The 19452-nt window shown below is 59.6% G+C and overlaps 1 protein-coding gene across 3 annotated transcripts in view; it reads left to right on the forward strand.

The window, feature by feature from the left end:
- Positions 1–15271, forward strand: part of CASKIN1 (CASK interacting protein 1) — an 80167-nt gene extending 64896 nt beyond the window's left edge. The window contains exons 8-19 of one of the 3 annotated variants that reach the window (XR_006416849.1): positions 70–309; positions 4256–4366; positions 4832–4953; positions 5412–5499; positions 6864–6964; positions 7675–7785; positions 8988–9089; positions 9945–10083; positions 11414–13549; positions 13948–14341; positions 14671–14871; positions 15003–15271. Coding sequence is in view for 2 of the 3 variants with exons in the window: in XM_044452501.1 (XP_044308436.1) it covers positions 70–309; positions 4256–4366; positions 4832–4953; positions 5412–5499; positions 6864–6964; positions 7675–7785; positions 8988–9089; positions 9945–10083; positions 11414–13549; positions 13948–14341; positions 14671–14767 (3641 nt within the window). In the remaining variant the exon portion in view is untranslated. Of the gene's footprint in view, positions 1–69; positions 310–4255; positions 4367–4831; positions 4954–5411; positions 5500–6863; positions 6965–7674; positions 7786–8987; positions 9090–9944; positions 10084–11413; positions 13550–13947; positions 14342–14670 lie in introns of all 3 variants that reach the window. The other 2 variants (XM_044452501.1, XM_044452502.1) reach the window with 2 other exon arrangements.
- The last annotated feature ends 4181 nt before the right edge of the window (positions 15272–19452 follow it).

The raw sequence follows: 19452 nt of genomic DNA on the forward strand, positions 1-19452 counted from the left end.
TCCCCTCCCGCCCCTTCTCAGGCTAGAGGAGCCCTTTCATACTGCCTCTTGTTGTGTTTCTGTTAGCAGGTGCGTGGGAAGCAGGCCCTTTCCCAGGGCAATGTCAAGCCATCTCCCTCCAGGCTGGCAGGGCCTCCGTGCCCAATGGCCACTCCTGCGCCTCTTCCTCCTCCTCCTCCACCTCCACCTCCTATCACCAGCTCCATTTCCTGCCTCCGCCTCCACTGCACCCCCGCCAGCCTCTTTTCAGTTCCTTTCGCTACGGCAGGCTCCCCCACGGTGCTGTGGAAGGGCCTTGTGCCGATCCAGGTAGCTTCATCTTCCTTCGTTTGCCTTAATTTGTGCCTTGACATTGTTTTGTTTGCCCCTCACGCTTTCCCTCGCTCCATCCCCCCCCCCCCCCCATTTTCCTCTGTGTGCAAGGAAGCGGCTGTGAGCGAGCGTGTGCGTCTTCACTCCTGACCCACAGGTCTGAAGCCACAGAGCTGGGGCTCTGACCCCTCCGGGGCCGGCGCATCCCACAGCATCCCTCCCAGCAGGGCACGCAGCCCCCCTCTGCAAGGGAGGCCCGCCCTCCTGCACAGCAGATGGTGCCGCAGCTGAGCCCCCAGCCCCCCGTTAGGCGCGCTCTCCAGCCAGGACTGCTTCTTGGCCGTCTCCAGCCTCTGGCCCCGCTCCCTGAAGCGGCAGGGGAATGACGTGCAGGCGGCACCAGGCGTGCCGTTCGCCAGCCCAGGCCGGTCCGGAAGCTGCAGCCCCATGCAAGGAGCGCCTCGGCCACGCGAGAGGCCTTGCGTGTCTCCCGACTGTGTGCGCCCTGTGGGGCTGCCCTGGAGGGGCAGTGCCGCAGTTACTCTGCCGCGCCCACGAGAGCCGTCGGGCTGACCGTCCCGGGGATTCACCCTCGGACCCCTGCATTGCACGCTTCCTCGCTTCAAAAGCATAAACGTTCGGTCAAGCATATGTGGAAAGCAGTGAAAAGCCAAGGCAGTTCAAGGGCTGAGGGCCTTGCCGTATCTTGGGGATTTCATTTTGGTTTTTAAGCCAGTTGTGCCTGCCAAGGAGGGCGGCTGCTGCTGGGAAGTCAAGGCACCAGGACTCCTCACGGCTCTTGCTGGTGAGGCAGAACAAGCACTGCAGCCTTGAAAAGCACGGCGGCAAAAGCATGGAGCACCTCTGAGGGCAACGGCGGGGACACCGAACTGGTGGGAGATCTGTGTGCCTTGGCATCCGGCCAAAGCGGGGCTGCAGTCACAGAGCTCCACGAAGGCTGAACCGGGAAGGACAGCCCCTAAGGAGCGGCAAAGCTCATCGGGCGTCCAGGCATTGCACCCCCAAGTTTGGGTGCAAAAGCTGGCTGGAAGGAAACCGATGCCTTGGAAGCTCAGTGCTGGAGGAGGGGTTTGTGAATGCCTGGGCTGGCAGAAAGACAGGCAAGGGGGCCCTCGATCAAATCACGCCAGAGCCTTCCCTAGAAGCACAAATGACACAGCCGAGGCTGTCGTATAACAGGAAGGCAAAACTCACTGGGGAGGACAATAAAGCGGGAGAAAGAGAAGAGGGCCAACTATGAGAAGAATCAGCTTCAGGAAGGAGCCACGGCCTGGAGTTCCCAAAGCTGAGTGGGGCTGTGAAGGACAGGACCTTCTGGGGGGGTATTCCTGGGGCCGCCAGAGGCTGGAGACCGCTGAAGGCCCCGTCACAGCATCAAGCCGCCTTGTGAGGCAGCATGCGCTGAAAGCGGGGTTTCAGGATTGCTTGAATAAAGGAATCATGTTACTCCTTTAATAATAGTCATATTTCCTTTCCTAATAATAGAGCTACCCAGAGTCATCCTGACTAATGGGCCAGAGACTAATTTAATAAATAAAGGAACAAATACTACATTGCAGAGAGCTGTTAAGCTGCAGAGGAAAGAGTAGGGGAGAGGAGAGGAAAAGTGAGGCGTAGCGATTCGAAATGTGACATTTCAGGGAAAAAGCAAAGGGCCGCGCTTCCCCAGCTGCGCCTGCCTCGTGCGTTTCCCTGGGCTTCCGCTTCCTGCTGGTGCTGCGTGTGTCGGGCGGTTCCAGGTGTCCAAGGCAGCGGAAGCAAAGGGCAGAACACGGAGGGCCGTCAGAGAGCGGGCGATGCTGAGGGGGGCACCGTGGGAGGGGCGGGCGGGCGGGGGCACCAGGCCAAGGCTGAGAGGAGCCAAGGGGGGAAGAGGGTGGGGGAGCTGGTGCCGGGAGGACGCTCTGTGACCGAGTGTGAGTGCCGGTGTGGAAGTCCAGCCCTTTGTTTCTCGGAATCACGTTGGCATTTGTGCGACATCCCCGTTTCCCACCTCCCTTGCTCCCCACCTCTAGCCACCCCTCTCACCTCCCAGATGCTCCCGGGAGGGGCAAGGAGCGCCCCAAGTGCACGTGGAATGCCTGCAGGGGCAGAGGGGGGCTGGCGTCCCCCCAGACCATCCTTGCCTGCTTTAGCAAGAGCAGCTGCGGGCCCCACGGGGGGGGGGGGGCATCCTGTTCTAACAGCAGAAGCCGAGGCAGGCGTGTGGCAGGGTCCATGGCATGGCGCCCAAAGCGCCCCGGCCCCCCAGCCGTCCCACAGGCCCCCAGCGCTCGCAGACGGGGCACATCCAACCGATGGGAGGAATTCTGTAAAATATGCACAAATATTCACACGCATGAGAGGGGGCAATGTAGAAAACCAAACGGGCCGGCAGGCCACCATGGGCAGCGCTGGGGCGCGCACTCGCAGTCGCCGAAACAAGAACCGCAGAAGGGGGAGCGACAGTCTCCGTTCGGAATCGCTGGGGGAAGAAGCACCGGGACCAGGCCGCAGCCAGGCCCCACGGCTCGAGCGCGCCGGCTGGGGGAGGTCCTCTGCCAGCTGCCCGAGTGCTCCGGGGTGCTCGCCGCTCCCTGCCGTGCGAGGGGGCGGGGGTGGCGCCCCTCTCGCCACACAGCTTGCCTTCACGCTCCCAGCAGGGTCCTCCGGGTTGCACGGGCTTGGCACCCATCTTAGAAACACCGGCACAGAGCGAGTCGGAAGGGGCCTGCGGGGCCATCTGGCCTGGCTCCTGGCTCCAGCCGGCTCCGCTCGGGTCTCGCGTGAAGCCGTCCCTAAAGCGGGCCGAGCGGTGACTCCCATCCCAGGCTGCACCAGCCCAGCAGTCCCGTCACGCGAACCACGGGGGCTTGCAGGCGACGGGGCACCATCCTTGGGTGCAGACCCCTTTCCTCCCTCTCATGACTCCTGCGGGGGGGGGGTCTGCCAATGAAATGGACCGGATGGAGAGTTAGCAGCAACTTTGCTTTGTGGGGAATTCGCAGTCGTGAGAAGCCAACTCCGGAATGTGGAAGCTGCCTGAACCTGACCGGGACGGGGTCCAGCGAGCCCAGCGCTGTTGATACTGGCTGGCAGCAGCCAGTCCCCAGGCTTCGGCAGGATCCTGTCCGAACCCTGTGTGGACGTGTGTGCGGGGAACACGCACAGCAGGAGCATTGCGCTGGAGGTGGTGCTGGCTCTCGCAGGCTTAGACGGTCTTGGGAAAAGATCCGGGGATGGGGGGCTGCTAAGGGGAAGCTGGAGGGGGAGTCACCACCCTCACGTTCCTCTAGGAAGCATCTTCCTGGCCTCTGGATTGCGCCTTCATCAAGGGCTGCGCACCCGGACAGTTGGATGCAAGCTCCCACATGAGTTTTTCTCTCCAGTTTCACTTCTGTTCACATTCATATTTTTTAAACTCCTTTGTTTTTTCTGCACTGTTTACAAATAAACATGTGGACTTCGTTAAGTTCTTAATTTCTGGCCAGTTCCAGTAGGCATCCTGCTTCCACTCTGGAGGGGCCAGGGGCTCGCGGGGTTGCTTGCCTGCCAGGGAGCTGCTAAAAGTGAGGACCCTGCCAGCCTTGGCACATGGCACGCAAGACCCCCTAGTCTGGGTGAACCAATCACCCCTTTCCTATTTTCTCCCATGTCCAATTTCGTGAATTTGGTGCGTTATATGCAAATAGGGACCAAATGAAATTCCTGCCCATCCCAAAGATTCCTCTGCAGCTGTGTAAGACAGAGTGAGGAATCTGGGTGCTTTGCCCCCCCAGGAAGAAGCTGTGGGGGGGGGACCGGACATGTGGAGGAAAGGCAACGGATGTAACCTGCTTGAGTGATCTGCCCAAGGCACACGAGCCCCACCCCGGGATCAGCTGCCTGCCTGGGGTGGGCTCTCTCTCTGCTGGGGTGGCAATGGCTGTCTTTGACCCCAAAGGTTCGCGAGGGTCTGATGGCAGCCCATCCCACCTGTCCCCATTGCAAGGTGGACCTCCGACCACGCTGGCCCCAGCCGAAGAGATCTGGGTGCTCCGCAAGCCCTATGCAGGTATGAAGGGGGTGGGAGGGCCGCCCCTTGGCCAGTTGCCCCGGGCCTGGGTTGGGCGCACACCCGGCTCGGGCCAGGCGCCCTCGCCTGCAGGTCTCCCCGGCCTGCCAGGGTGGGTTGCTGCCCCCCACATGCACTTTCCCATCTCAGCTTGGTGCTGGCGGTGGGGAGCAGGCTGGGCGGCGGGGTGGGGAGACGTGCCCGGTGTCTGCTCCCGCCTGGGCTTCTTCGGGCAGTCGTTGTGGGATGCGGCGCCAGGGGCCCTGTCCCCGAGGGTGGCCTTAGAGGCAGGTGGACATTTGGCCTGCAGCTCCCATTATCCTTCACCGCTGGGAATGCTGGCTGGGGCTGATGGGCGCTGTGGGCTGAGGCAGCCAGGGGGCTGCAAGCGTTTTGCCCAGCTTCGCGCATTCTTGGCTGCCTGCCTTGCCTCTCACCTGCCCTTCCTCCCCTCTAAATCGGCAGGCGGCGACCGCAGCAGCGTGGGGAGCGCGGGCAGTGTGGCCAGTGGCCGGAGCTCAGGCAGTGGCCAAAGCACCGGGAGCGGAGGCCACGCAGCCCTCCATCCAGGCTCTGAAGGCGTCAAGGTGAGCGGGACCACCTGCCGCCCGGGGCGTGTGCCTCCAAGCGCACTGGGAATGCGGTCGTCACGGCCGGCAACTGGGAAAGCGCTCCCCAAACCTTACAGGCTGGTTTGAGCCCCTGCACCGGAAACCACAGCGGGCCCCGCCGTGGGGCTGCCTGCAGCAGGCTTGTCGCATGCCCATCTTCAGGAGGGGGGGCAGGGGAGCCGGAGACCCCCCCCACCCAGCCCCTCACCAGACGGCTTTCTGCTTCCTCCCGGAAGCTTCCCAGGCCACGTGTGCCAACGGGCATGCCGCACACGCCCACTCCCCGCCACCCCCGGGCATGCCGCTGCACCGGTGTCCCCACGCCTCGGGGGGCCGGCGCGACCTCCGCCCCTCCCGAAGGCTCCCCGTGCCTTCCTCCCCCCTTCCTGACTGACGGCTGTTTCTCCACTTCCCTCCCCCACAACCATGCTCAGTTGCTGGCAACTGTCCTCTCCCAGAAGGCATCTGTGCACGAATCCGCTGTGGGCGACGGGCCTGCCAAAGCCGTGGAGACGCCTGCAGGTGCGTGGAGCGCCCCGCGGCAGAGCGCGTCCCCTGTCCCCAGCGGAGCTTTCCTGGCCGCCATCGGCCGCGGCCTCCCCTGCTCAGCCAGCCCTCCGAGCCGCCATGGCCCTCCCTCTCTGCTGCTGCCATGCCTTCGCTTGCTTCGGTTAGTGGGGAGACGGTGGGATGCCGGGGGAGGGCGCCCCATCTGCCTGCTTGGCCGCCCGCCACCCTCTGCCGGGCGCCCGCCTGGCCCGCGGGGGGCTGCTCCGGTCCTCCCTGGTGGCTGGCCGAGCGCCCGCCCCCCTCCCCACCTTGGAGTGTGAGCCCCGCACGGCGCGGCCTTCCTATGACGCTTGTTTGGAGGGCTCTGCAGCATGCCCGGGAGGACCCTCTGCGCCCAGGGGCTGCAGCCCCCCCCCAGCGTCCCCTCCCCCTCTCGAGGGTGCTGTAGGAGCCGTGTGGCGCAGAGGAAGCCGGCAGGTGGCACTCCTCCCCAGGTGCCCAGAGGAGCGTGCCCAGATGACGGGCTTGGGGTCAGCCTGGGGGGTGCTGCGGGTGGGAGGAGGGGGGAGTGTAAGGAGGCTCCCACCATCGGCCTCTGGGAAGGGGCCTGCTGGCATCCTGCGTAGGGTTCGGAGAGGCTCCAAGCTGTTCGTTTATCTGCAGGAGTTTCCCTGCTTCTGGTGCTTCCAAGGATTCAGCTTCTGAAATGGATTCCGCTTTTTTAGCTAGCCCAGCCAGACGCTGCAGAGGAAACCAGCCCTCCGTCACTCGCTTCCCAAGCCAAGCCGTGCCTGGGCCCTGGGGGCTTTGCAGGCTGGCTGGGTGAGAGGGTGTGAGAGCCCCAAGGTCACCTTGGCTGCCTTCTTGCTCTCCCTGCCTGGCCCTGCGGCAGCAGCTGCCCATGGGGGATTCTGCGCCTCTGGGGGGTTTGCTTAGGAACGCCAGCCTTTTCCTGCCACCCTCACATCTCTGGGTGTCTTTTCCTGTTCCCAGCAGAATGGCCAGCTGGACACCATCCTGGCTGCTGGCCCCAGTGGGGTGCAAACGCCCACCCTGCCCTGCCCTGCCCTGCCCTGCCCGGCCGCAGAGCTTGCCCAGCCCTGTATGCTGAGCCCTGTCATTTCGCGAGGGTAACATGCCAGATAAGGAAACGGTGGCTGCGGGCCCCGTAGCTCCGCGTCGTGCCTGCATCCTCCAGGAGCAGTGTGGGAGGATGCTGGTGAGGAGCCTGGCCTTGGGGCAGTCGGGGGTGTGGCCCCGCACCCCCGTTTGCTGCTGACGGGGCTTGACAGCTGGACAAACGTCTGCATTGCTGAGCGAGCGAGCGAGCGAGCTTTCTGCCGTGCTAACGGCTCCCGCTGTCTGCGTTGTGCCAGGTTCCTCGAGGACACCGAGTCTGGGCAGTGGCACGCCGTACCCGAGTCAGCCCTCTGGTGAGCAGCCGCCCAAGAAGGTGGAGCCCTCGTCGGAGGGGAAGGCAAGTCAGGGAAGCTCGGCCTGGAGAGGGTGATGGAAAAGCGCTGCTGTGGCCGGCTAGGGGGCCACGCCATTCCTGCCTTCTGGGGAGGGCCAAGCCAAGCTCTCCCAGCAGCGGAGTGCGGTGGGGGTTACTCTTTTAAGCCAGGGGTGAGCCGATGCCCTACTTCTGCATTTTGCTCCGACTTCTTTCACCACCAGCTGGAGCCAAGGGCAAAACGGAGGCTTGGGGAGGCAGGAGTAAGATGAAGGACTTGTTTCCAGCATTGGAACTGAGCGCAGACTGCACTGGAAAACAGACAGTCAAACGCCATTTTCCTCATTTCAGCAGCCAAATGTAAAGGGTGGGCAGAGCGCGCCTGTTTGCTGCAGGGGTTAAAGACAGACATTCTTGCAGATCGCCTGTGAGCCGATCCCTACCTCCCGCCTGCCCCTTCCCCGAGCTGCTGCACATTTACTTTCGGGGCCACTGCCTTCCCCTTGCAGCTCACGGGGGCTGCACCCTCGCATCGTCCAGCGCAGGAGTCTCGCCAGGAGAGAGCGAGCCGCCCACACGCCCTGGGCATGATGCATTATCCAGCTGCATGCATTTCAATGGCAGGTCCTCCTCAGAAGAGAAAGGCTTGGGAGGGAGAGCTGGCCTCACCGCGCCTCTCCTCTCCTCTCCTCTCCTCTCCTCTCCTCTCCTCTCCTCTCCTCTCCTCTCCTCAGAGCTCAGAGGCCGTCTACCAGTGGCTTTGCAAGTTCCAGCTGCAGCTTTATGCCTCCAACTTCATCAATGCTGGGTACGATATCCCCACCATCAGCCGGATGACGCCCGAGGTGAGGGCTGCCAGGGAGGAGGCAAAGCTGGGCCAATGGTCCCGTGCGTGGGTTCCAGGACCCCTAATTGCTTGCTGAACGTGATGGGAGTTTGCAATGAGTAAGAGGTACCCCTGCAGGCCCATGAGCCCCATTCCCCCCAGTCAGCCTCTGGACCCTGAGGTGTGCCCAGCCCAGCACTGTTCTGTGCAAATCCACAAGGGTTTGCCGGTCATGCGCTAGGCGGGATGAGCGGCACCGTACGTTCTCTTGGGGACATGGGCAGTGTGCCTGCTCAGCCACTGGGAACCGTGGAGCACCTTCTGCCCTTCAAGGGGGCGCTGGGGGTCAGGTGGCCCCTCCTGGGATGGAGGGGCCTGCAGAGCTTTGTGGGCAACACAGAATGAGCTGGAGCCATGCTGGGAGGCAGAAGGGGGCGTTTCTGAGGCACGTGTCTCCTCTTGGCCAGGAGAGCCCCCCCCCCCCCCGCCAACTTCTGGCCCGCAAAAGTACCAGTGCACCAACGGGGCAGGACTGGCGGGCACTGCCGCCACCTCTCATGTTCACGGGACTTATTAGGGGAGTTTAGGCCGTTCTCTGCAGCACATGCTCCCAGAATGGTTTGCTTTGACTTATTGCTGTAGGAGCGCACGGATCTTTCCCTCCCTGCTCAGGCTCCTCCAAGTCACCCTTCAACTCATACCCTAGTGGAAGGTCACATGCTGTGTTTCTGGGCATAAAAAATAAATTGCACTGCCATGCACAAGCTGACGAGCTCCAACGGGGTTAGAGCCAAAGTGTGGGAAGCGCGAGGCTGCCGCGAGAATGCGCCAGGGAGCCCGGCGTTCTGCAGACGCTCCCTGTGTGTTTTAGCAAATACTGCCCCACCCCAGCCCCCAAGGCCAAACCCAGTCCGGGCTGAGCGTGCGACGCAGCCTCGGCATGAACGGGCAGGGAGAGACGGGGCGGCAGCCCACAAGGGAGCGCGGCTGCCGGGACCCTGGAAGGAGCCAGCCTGTCAGTCGGCAGGCTGCTGCCCGCCCTCCCCAGTGCGAGGTAACGAGGCCGTGCCGACGTGAGCCGCACACCGAGGCAGGCGCTCCAGCCAGCTGGCTCGCGGGCTGCGAACTCGCCAGTGCAGGTGCCCCTGCGGTTGCCTCTGGGCCGTGGCCGTTTGCCGCTTACACGGAGCCGAGCAGACATGGATGTCCCATTTGCTGCAGGACCTGACAGCCATCGGGGTTACCAAGCCAGGACACAGGAAGAAGATTGCATCAGAGATCAATAACCTCAACATTTCTGAGTGGCTCCCGGAGTATAAGCCGGTAAGTCATCCCTCCTTCCCACGCCCGGGACTTCTTGACATCAGCACCTTGGGGAGGCCTGGCTGTAGGCCTAGCGTGTGGCCACCCTGTGCTTCGGTGCACTCCTCTCTTGCTCACACCGCTGCTGAGGCATGGCTCCCCAGGCAAGTTAAAATGGTGGCTTTGCAGAGCACGGAGCACGGCAAGCACACTGTCCCAGCGCCTCTCTTGCAAGGATGAGTCCACAAAGTGTGCCTGTCCGAAGGCATTTTCTCTCAGCAGCCCCCCTCCTCCAGTGCAAGATTGCTTAAAAGCTTTCTTTTACTGCATAACGATCACAACAAAGCAGCATCCCTGCATGATTCTGTTGAACATAGTAGGCCAAGAGGAGGCAGGAGGTCTGGACTCTTGACCGTTCCATGACGCTTTCCCATTCTTTTTTGATGGTGAAATATTACAATCTTGCTGTTAAAAATAATGAGGAAATTAACTCAAAACCAGCCACTGCCATTAAGAGGCAATTGAGGGAGGCTGCTCATTAGCAAGCTTGAAAACAGCAGAAGAGCTGGAAGAACTGTGCCAGGAAGGCTCGCTCACACTTTGCCAGCGCACAGGCTGCGTTTGCAGGTGCTCTGAGAAAGGATGGGGGCCCACACAAAGGTCCCCGAAGACCCTGTGCAGTCAGGGCTCTGCATCAGAAGAGCCTCCTTTGGCAAGGGAGGCAGTTCCAGGTCACGCTGTTTGTGTGGAAGCAGCCTGTGGGGGAGGAGGCGTCACTAGTCTGACCCGCACGGGCAGCCGTGGCTGCTGCAGGGCAGGGTGCGATGGGACGTGTGCCTCACCAAGAAACCTTCACCTGCCCTCTCGCCCGTCCAGGCCAACCTGGCTCTCTGGCTCTCCATGATCGGACTGGCGCAGTATTACAAGGTCCTGGTGGAAAATGGCTACGAGAACATTGACTTCATCACCGACATAACCTGGGAAGACCTGCAGGAGATCGGCATCACCAAGCTGGGTGAGGGGAGGCAACGGCCCGGCGGCCACGGTGCCAGCGGATGTGTGTGTGTGCGTGCTCAGGAGGCGGGCGGGCGGAGGGTGCTCTTCCAACTGGATGGAGGCTTGGGGCAGGGAAGCTCTGTCCGTGCCTTGCGTCCCGCCACCTGCCGGCTTTGGCTGGAGCATGGGCTGGGAGGAAGCAGCACGTGTGGCGTGCCATGCGGGATGCTCGCACCGGGGGCCTGGTCTGCACACGCCAGGGGGTCTGACCGAAGGCGTGATCCCGCTGCCCCAGCTATAAAAAGCACACAGCCTTTGCACACTAACAGGAAGCCTCCTGCTGCACCTCGTCCAGAAGCTTGCATTTTGGGGGGGAAAGGGAGAATGAAAACGGCTCCGTTTGGAAAGAGTTGGCCCCCTGGCCTGGCTGAGCATTTGTTCACCAGAATACTGGGGTGCGGGGTGGGCACCCATGTCAAGGCATCTTGAGATCGGTGGCAGAGGCCCTTCTCCGGGAACCCTCCGTGAAAGATATTAGGAGGGCGAGTACCCGGAGGACGGCCTTCTCTGTGGCGGCACCCAATCTATGGAATGTGCTCCCCAGAGAGGTCCGCCTGGTGCCATTATTTGTTTTTCGGCGCCAGGCCAAGACCTTTTTATTTGAACGTTATTTTAATTGTTAATTTATTTATTGTTTTTATATTTATGCCAGGATGTTTCCAGATTTTTAATGTATTTGTATAGCTATTTATTTGTATTGGAAGCCGCCCCGAGGCTTTTGCAAATGGGGCGGCATATAAGTGTTCCAAATAAATAAATAAAAACGAGGCAATCACACTAGCTGAAGCCAAATAAGGCGTGGGAAGGCTGGAAGCTGCCTCACTGTGAGCCAGCCCTGGTCGCACTAGCCCCGTGTTTTCCCAGACGTCACGGGAGGCCAAGCTGTCACCCTCTTGAGAACCATAGCAGAGTGGGGAGGGGCCAGGAAGGCCGCCGAGTCCAACCCCCGCTGCTGGGCAGCACCACGTCACACATCGCGCCGCGGCCCCTATCCTGTCCAGAGAAAGGGGCTCGCCGGGGGAGAAGGGCCGTGAGCGCCTGCCCAAGGGAGCACGGCCAGCTCGGAACGGCGTCTTGCCAGGCTGCAGTCGTGGCGTAGGCCGGGAGAGATGCTATTCCCGGGATCCAAGGGATGCTCAACATTTTCCTTAGGCCGAATTCATGGCACGTGAGAGAAAATCATCGATGCTTTATTTTTAACTCTCGTGATCTGAGGGGCAGCCTTACGCTTTTCCGCAGCCGCCCTGGCTTTTTGCAAGCAGGCCGTCTACCCTTTATTCTTCCCTCAGGCCACCAGAAGAAGCTGATGCTTGCCGTGAAGAAGTTGGCCGAGATCCAGAAGGCCGAGTACGTCAAGTACGAGTCCGGGACGCTGAAGAAGAAGGGGGCGCCCCCATTGCAGGACACGATGGCCATCGAGCCGCCCCCACAGGAGACCGCCGAGTGCCAGTCGCCCAAGATGAGCACGTTTCAGGACAGCGAGCTGAGCAACGAGCTGCAGGCGGCGATGACGGGCACCAGCGAGGAGGGGGCCGAGAGGCAGGCCAACCACGTGGGGCCCTTCCGCGAAGTGGTGTCCTACCGGCACCCCTCCCGCCTCGCCCATGAGAACAGTCTGGGCGGGAGAGCCAAGCACATGAGCAGCTCCCAGGAGCTGCTGGGAGAGGGCCCCAAGGCGGCCAGCACCGCCGCCGTGTCCAAGAGCCAGGAGTACCTGGCCGAGGAGGGAAAGGACGGCGCGGCCACGCTGCCCAAAGAGGTCCGGAGTCTCCGGCACGGCCACAGTGTCAAGCGAGCCAGTGTGCCTCCGGTGCCTGGCAAGCCCCGGCAATCCTTTCCCCCATCTGCGGGCCGCTACACCCCGCCGCAGACACCGACCAAGCCCCGGCCATCCTCGCCGCAGACACTTGGCGTGCCGCACACCACAGCCAAGGTGAAGCCCACACCGCAGCTGCTGCCCCAGTCGGACCGCCCCATGTCTCCCCGCTCGCTGCCGCAGTCCCCAACCCACCGCGGCTTTGCCTACGTCGTGCCACAGCCGGCGGAGGGCGACACACACGTGGCCGGCCCCTTGGCGCAGGCCACCCCGGCACCGCCCGTCTCCGTGCCGGTGCTGTGCCTGCCGCCTCAGGCTGCCGAGGGCGAGGAGGAGGGTGGCCGGCCAAAGAAGAGGGCCCACAGTCTGAACCGCTACGCCGTGTCCGACAGCGAGCAGGAGCGGGACGAGCTGCTGGTGCCCGACGCCGGTCCTTACGCCACGGTGCAGCGGCGCGTGGGACGCAGCCACTCCGTGCGGGCACAGTCAGGTGGCGACAAGAACGTCAACCGCAGCCAGTCCTTCGCCGTGCGGCCCAAGAAGAAGGGTCCGCCGCCCCCCCCACCGAAGCGCTCCAGCTCAGCCATTTCCAGCACCAATCTGACCGACGACTTTTCCAAGGAGGGGGAGGAGGGGCAGGAGCCTTCCCAGGAGGAGCTGCAGAGACGAGGCAGCGACTTCGGCGGCACGGTGGACACGGGCAGCGCGGGCAGCGTCAAGAGCATTGCCGCCATGCTGGAAATGTCATCGATTGGGGGAGGGGCCCGGGCTTTGGCCTTGCAAAAGCCACCTGGAGCGGGGAAGGGTCCCGACGGGTACCACCTGCCACCAGGCATTGCCCTGCACCCAGTCAGTCCGGAGCCCTCCCGTGTTGCGACCGCTCTGGCCGCTGTCAAGCACAAAGACGCAATCGGGCCCGACGGCGAGCTGGTGAACCGCAGGCGCACCATCAGCGGCCCTGTGACCGGGCTGGTTGCCGCAGCTCGCCTGGAGCGCTCGGAGAGCATCAAGTCTGACACGTCGAAAAATGGCAGCCCCGTGGAGCGGCTGCGGACAGAGCCCAGTGGCGGGTCCCCACTGAACAGCTCTGGCGAGAACATTCCCTTCGCCGAGGAGGGAAGCCTGACGATCAAGCAGCGCCCCCGGCAGATGAGCACCGTCAAGGCCGACGCGGGGGAGGCCGCGGTGCTGGCCCCCCGGCACACCGGCCTTTCCAAGGTGGAGGCCAGCGCCACGCTCAAGAGGAGGATCCGGGCCAAGCAGAGCCAGCAGGACAGCATCAAGTTCCTCCTCACCGAGTCCGACACGGTGAAGAGGCGGCCGAAGTCAAAGGATAAGGAACAGGAGCCAGCGCCGCTGTCTGTCTACCAGAACGGCACGGCCACGGTCAAGCGCCGGCCCGCCCTGGAGACGGGTGGCGTGGAGACTGCGTCGCCAGCAGACCTGCCGGAAAGGGGCGAGCTCGTGCCGACCCAGCTCCCTTTGGAAGGAGAACCCAGGAAGCCCGTGAAGCCCCCCGTTTCGCCCAAGCCTGTCCTGCCACAGAAGGTTTCTGGTCCTCCCACACCCACCTCCAAAAGGGCCCCCATCCCCGGTCCTGGCAGTCCAGGTAAGTGGTGTCCTGCTAGGAAAACTCTTCCAGGGCTTGGTGCAGGGCTGCCCACACCCTGGGCCTGGCAGTCCCCAAGCCCCCGTGTTCTTGGCCCATTCTGCATGCCCTGCTTGTCCTCGTGTGATCGCCCTGCTTCCCGCAGCGGCTCACGCTGCCACGGGGCTTGTGCAGCCATCGCAGCGTGCACGGCCGCCCCAAGCTCAGCGAGAGCGCTATGGGGAGGCAGTGCTGCACGAGCCCTCCGGGCTTAGGAACTCTGCCTTTGCTGTGTGTGGAGCCCAGAGCCCTTCCCCGCGGCTGCCTGTCCCTGGCCTAAGACCTGACGTCAGAGATGCTTCGCGGCAGCAGTGCCACCCCGAGAGGCCCAGGGCGTGATGCATTCTTCTCCTTTGCAGAAGTGAAGCGTGTCCATGGGACCCCGCCTCTGGTCTCCCCGAAGCCCACGCCACCCCCAACCGCCCCAAAGCCGAAGGTCCACGCTGCGCTCCAGTCAGTGAGTGCCGGTTCGACGCCCACCCCGTCGCCAGCCAAGCAGCTGGCGCCCACCATCAAGCCTTCCAGCACGCCCCCTTCGCTCTGTTCCAGCCCAGCCAAGCCCCTGTCTCCGGGGGGAGCACCTCCACAGGCGGTGCCTGTCAAGCCCCCGCGCTCCTCCATGGCCGGGCCTTCAGTGGAGAACGTCAGCACAGAGAGCGTCCACCAGAAGCTGGAGGAGACCAGCGCCTCCCTCGCCGCTGCTCTGCAAGCCGTAGAGGAGAAGATCAAGCAGGAGGATGGGCAAGCGGCAGAGTAAGGGCCTTCCTGGGCTGGGAAAGAGTGCTGGGCGGGGTGGGGCGGGCCGTGCAGTCTCCTGCACAGCAAGGGCGCCGTCCCAGACTCTGCAGGGAGCGTCAGCACCGAGGTGCAGTGCCAGCTGCGTGCAGGGCGTCCTGTAGAGGAGTCCAGAAAGAAAGCCCACGGGAGACAGCCAAGGAGGGGGAGCAAAATGGGGGGCAGGGGGCATGTGAAGTTTGAGCGTGCTTGTGCTCTGTGAAAGCTGGGGCATGGGAACTGTGCCAGAAAATCCCAGGGAGGGAGGGAGGGCCCATGCAGGGTTAACCCCCTGGTGTTTCCCTCAGCTCTGCTGCAGAATCCAAGAGCACAGTCAGCATCCTGGATGACATTGGGAGCATGTTTGACGATCTCGCTGACCAACTGGACGCCATGCTGGAATGACAGCTGGAGAAGAATCCCGGCCAACCTCAGGATCTGCCGTGGGCACAAGGGCACAATCACCTCCACGAAGACCTCCCTGTTCCTCTTCCCCACCATCTTTTGAGGTTTGCACAAAGAACTTAAGATTACCTCAGGATTGTGCTGAAACAAACTGAGATGCTTAGGAAAGGCTTTTCTTGGAACTAGCTTTGCGGAGGAAAAAAAGAGGAATCCCTCTTGTGTGTTTTTTTCCTAGCTACACCTCTGTTGACCTTGGGGAATACAAGGGGACCACAGCTTTCCTTCCGCAAATGAAGCAAAGGGCCAGTGTGCCTGTTATGGCACATCTGTGAGATGAAAGCGATCCTCAGACTTTCTCCAGCACAGCTTTCCAGGCAAATCTGCTCAGATTTAGTCCAACTTACATCTTTTCTTTCTTTAATTGGCAAGTGTTTCCTGCCCCCTCTCTCAGATCAATTGCCAGTTGTTCTAGTCCCAATATGTTATCAGCAATATGTGGCACAATAAGTATTAGTCTTCTCTGGTTCTTCACATTTTCTGTTTGGTTCGGAATTGCGTGGAACTCTTGCCTTCTGTGTTGGTAATGTTCCCTGGCAGAACGCTGCCGTTCTCCCACGTGCTGCCCGCTCAGTTTCTGTGCCTGTCCGCCGTCGCTGGGAAGCCCTGGAGGAGGCAGTGCAGGGGACGCCCGAGGGAAGCCGTCAGGCTGGCTGCATGCTGCGTTTTTTGTCCCGAAGGTGTTCGTCTTCTGGTGATGATGAAGCCGTGACTGTGAGGCGTTTCGTCCTGTTAACGAGTCCCATTGGAGACCATGCGCTCCTTTTTTCTGTTTGCTTGCCTTGGAAAGCACCATTTGCGGCAAGAGCCGTGCAAAAGCTTTGGTACGTTTGCATGATTGATACAGTGTTGAAATGTGAAAAGAACAAAGGGAAAATAGAAGCATCCTGGCCGAAACCCCCCTGTAAATACCCCATGGTGGCTTGTACAGCTGCCACAAAATATTTACTCCCAGTTACTTAAAAAATATACCCCTTGGTAAAGGACAGTTCGAGCATGAGGGACTTGCGTTGCACTTTCTCTTTGCTTCAAGGCGCTTGCTTCCAAAGAGTTTGTCAATGATTGGACAATTTAACTGTTCTTGCCTACCACTGCAGCGATTGTTCCCAGAAGATCGGGAGCGGGCAGAACTAAGTAGGCAACGGACGGATGCGGGCAATACGTGCGATAATGCCACGGAGCCTCGCATGGTGAAGTAGCCCTCTGTTGGGTAAGGCCCAATGGTGTCCCCGTGCATTGGCGGGAGCGCCCACTGCGGGGGGCTCCCATTCTCGGTATCCCCGCTGTTCCGAACATGCCCGGTTGCATCCCGGCGGTCGGAGCTGGCTTTGCCAGGCAGAGCGAGTTTCAACAGAGTGTGGATGCGGCTTGAGCCTTGGACTCCCGACTGCCGTCTCAGCTGCAATTCTGGCCCGACTGCCTCTCGGTCTCTTGGGTTTTTGCAGGGTCATCTACCAGCGATTGTTAGGAAAGGACGAGTGGAAAGGTGGGACCTGCTCAGCCACCTCCACTGGGGGCTGCAGCGCTATACTCCCAAACTCCCAGCAGAGTCAAGGTTTTTGTGCAACTGTGCAAAGTGCATCAGAGATTATGCATCCCAGGTCGAGGGGCCATCGGCCTGCAGTATTCTGAACCCACGTGAGAGCTTTTGCTTTTCGTGGAGCGAAGTAATGCAGCAATGGGGCGACAGCATTCTTGGTAGTGCTGCCACCGGGCCTCGCTCAGTCTTCCGCTGGCTTCTGGCACTTGCGAGGCCTTGCTGTGGCCTTCGGGGGAAGGCTGGTTCCCCGGAGGGAGCATGCAGAAGGGCTGCGGCATGGGACGACTGTCCTCGGACCGTCTCCCGGTTGCCTTAAAGTACAGATATTTAAACACGACTAGTGGTAATGGGAGATGCCCCTGGGTGCCAAGGCGTGGGGGTCAAGCAGAGCTGCTTGCTCGAGGCTGAACTGGGACCTGACACAGGCGGCCTCCTGAGCTGCCTCTTCAGGGCCTGCACCATTCTTAAACAAGCACAATCAGGGAGTCCCCCACTGTGGATTGCCCACTTCCCTCTCGTTCTGTGTTCCTCCTCCTCAAGCTCCAGCCACTCTGATCTGCTTTCCTGCGGCATTTCTAGGGAGTGTCAAATCGTCCCTGCAAGAATACCCCGTGTGTTAATCTTGACGGTGAAATAAAGCATTTTGCCAGGAGAGGGTGACCTCACTGGAAGCAGAGGTCACGGAAGCATGTGCTGGAGCACTGACCTTGGCTTGTCCTGTGCAGATCACCAAACGCCTGCGTGCGTATCTTCCGTCAGTGGCCTTGCATAAAACCCAGTTTTACGGTCCTCTTGGGCTCAGAGCTGGTGCTGGGCATTCTTAAACCTTTGGTGGTTATCTAAAAGGGGGTTACTTGTTTGCTGTGATGATCAGTCCTTAAACTCCTCAATCCAAGGAAATTTCAGACACACTCGGAAGGAACTCCTGACTGTAACCGAGTAGTTTTGACAAGCAGGATGCAATTTCCAATACCTAGCCTCAGCCTGTTGCATTTTACCCTGTTCTTGCTGGGCACTCATCACAGTGGGCTTCTGCCTCCTCACTCGCTGCAGTTGTCAGTCAGTCACCTCTCCTTCCTCTGCATCCGCCAGCGCACCAGCTCCACCGAAAGGGAGTCCCGTGATCCCTGGGGCCACACCTCTGGGGTCACTCCCCGCCTTTCTTTAACGTTGCTGCTCCGTTTTATACAGGGCTTATCCTCTGCTGTGGTGCTGAGATTTAGCTCATCTGGCCCAATAAGCGCTGGGGCCAATGATAAAAGGCCCAGTCTGCTCTCCCCGCTCATTGCCACCAGCCCTCCTCCCGCTGCGGCAGGCTACCTTTCTCTAAACCCCACTACCTAGCGTGACGTCTTCCCCTTGGTCGACAGCACTGCAGGCAGCAGCGCTCACCTGGAGGGAGGGAGGGAGGGAGGGAGGGGCGCTACCATTTCTCTCAGGATCTCAGCTGCCACGTCCCTCACACTTCCTCTGCACAAAGGAACGTCTGGTGGCCGCAGGGCCTTTCCTTGGGAAATGGTGCTTGCCTGGTTCTTCAGGCCATGCCGTGAAAGACAATTACTGTCTGTGAAACGAGGTGAGCTGGCATGCCTCTCCCAACTCAAGGCCATGGTCACACTTGATATCCCACCACAACCTCCAACATGGGACATACTTTAATTTTTTGTCAGCTGTATGTCAAGTTGCTTTCTTCTGTTCTCTCCCTGCATCCTTTCCATTTAAGAAAAATCCAGAACACAAAAGAAAAGGAAAAATGGTTCGGGGTAGAATGGCCCCATGGATCTCAACTTGCCCAGTGCTCAGGAGAGCCTCTTCTCATTGTCTGCCATAACTACATTTCTGAGTGAGAGCATCACGCTCCTCTGACCGCCCCATTTCGATGCTGCACCTTACATCCAGTAGTTAGTGCCGGGCTGAAGGCTGAAGCTGAGTTAAGTTGTTGATTATTGCATTGGTAGAGGTCTCCTGTTGAAACAGCCGTGTTAGTGAATGTTACTATGTGAGAAAACAAACACATCTCTTTTGGAGAGTGATGAAAAGGAAAAGAAAATAAGCTATATACAGAAGTATTAATTTAATGGAAAGAAATTATTTAAGATGGTTTTCCCCCAGAGATAATTAACCCAGAAGGACTTTAATATATATTAAAGAGATTTTAAAATATTATCAATTGTATATGAAGCAATTTTAAGAGATAAAATGAAAAGAACTGGCGTGTCGCTTGTCTATTAGACTCGTATTAAGCCGTGTGTCTTGTGGTGAGATCATTTAAAGAGTAGCACAATGTTTAAAAAAGGTACCGTTTCTCTTCTTTTCAAAGTGTGCAAAAACACGTTTCAGTTACATGGACATTTTGGTTTGGCATTTTGTTTTTGCAGTTTTAATGAAAAATCAAAGGATGTGCCTTGTTTTATGAATTTTTGTTCAATCTCATATCCAACAAGTGTGTGTTTTCTGTAGTGTGTTTTCTTTTTAAAGTCAGTGTGCGTGTGCGTGCACCCATGTATCTGTATGTGTGTGTGCGTGTTTAATGCATGTGTGTGGAAGTAGATGCGCAGCTGAACAGATGCACACCTGGGAGCCAGTCCCGTTTAAACACGGCTTTTAAGTCTGGAGTGCAACCCCGCCTGGTTCCTTGCGTGGCGGTTTACAAAACCCGGGCGCTGCCGAGTGACTGGGGGCATCGTTTCGTTTGAGTAGATAGGTCTGTCTTTGCTAACTCCAAAATGTGTCTGGCACAACTTTGACATTTCTTAATTAAAAAACAGACAACATGAAGGTATGTGTTGTAAAGAGAAACAAAATGTATCTTAGAAATATTCCAAGATTCTAATGCTGGATATTATACATATTATATATATATTATATATTTTTATTATTAAGTTATGGAAATTGTATGGTATTCCCCTTCTGTCAGAGCTATGCATCCCGCTGCCAACCTCCTTTTCTTGCTTTGTGCATCCCACCTGCAGTGTTACTATTTGATGGCTTTTGTGGTGCTGTAAAGATTTCTGCTCTTACCTTAAAACAAAGTGTCTGGCTACAAACAGTTAAAGAGAGAGAAGCCCTTGCTTGCCACTACCACACG

Source organism: Varanus komodoensis, unplaced genomic scaffold, assembly GCF_004798865.1.
Source record: "Varanus komodoensis strain SLA01 unplaced genomic scaffold, ASM479886v1 scaffold73, whole genome shotgun sequence".
Taxonomy (NCBI): Eukaryota; Metazoa; Chordata; class Lepidosauria; order Squamata; family Varanidae; genus Varanus; species Varanus komodoensis.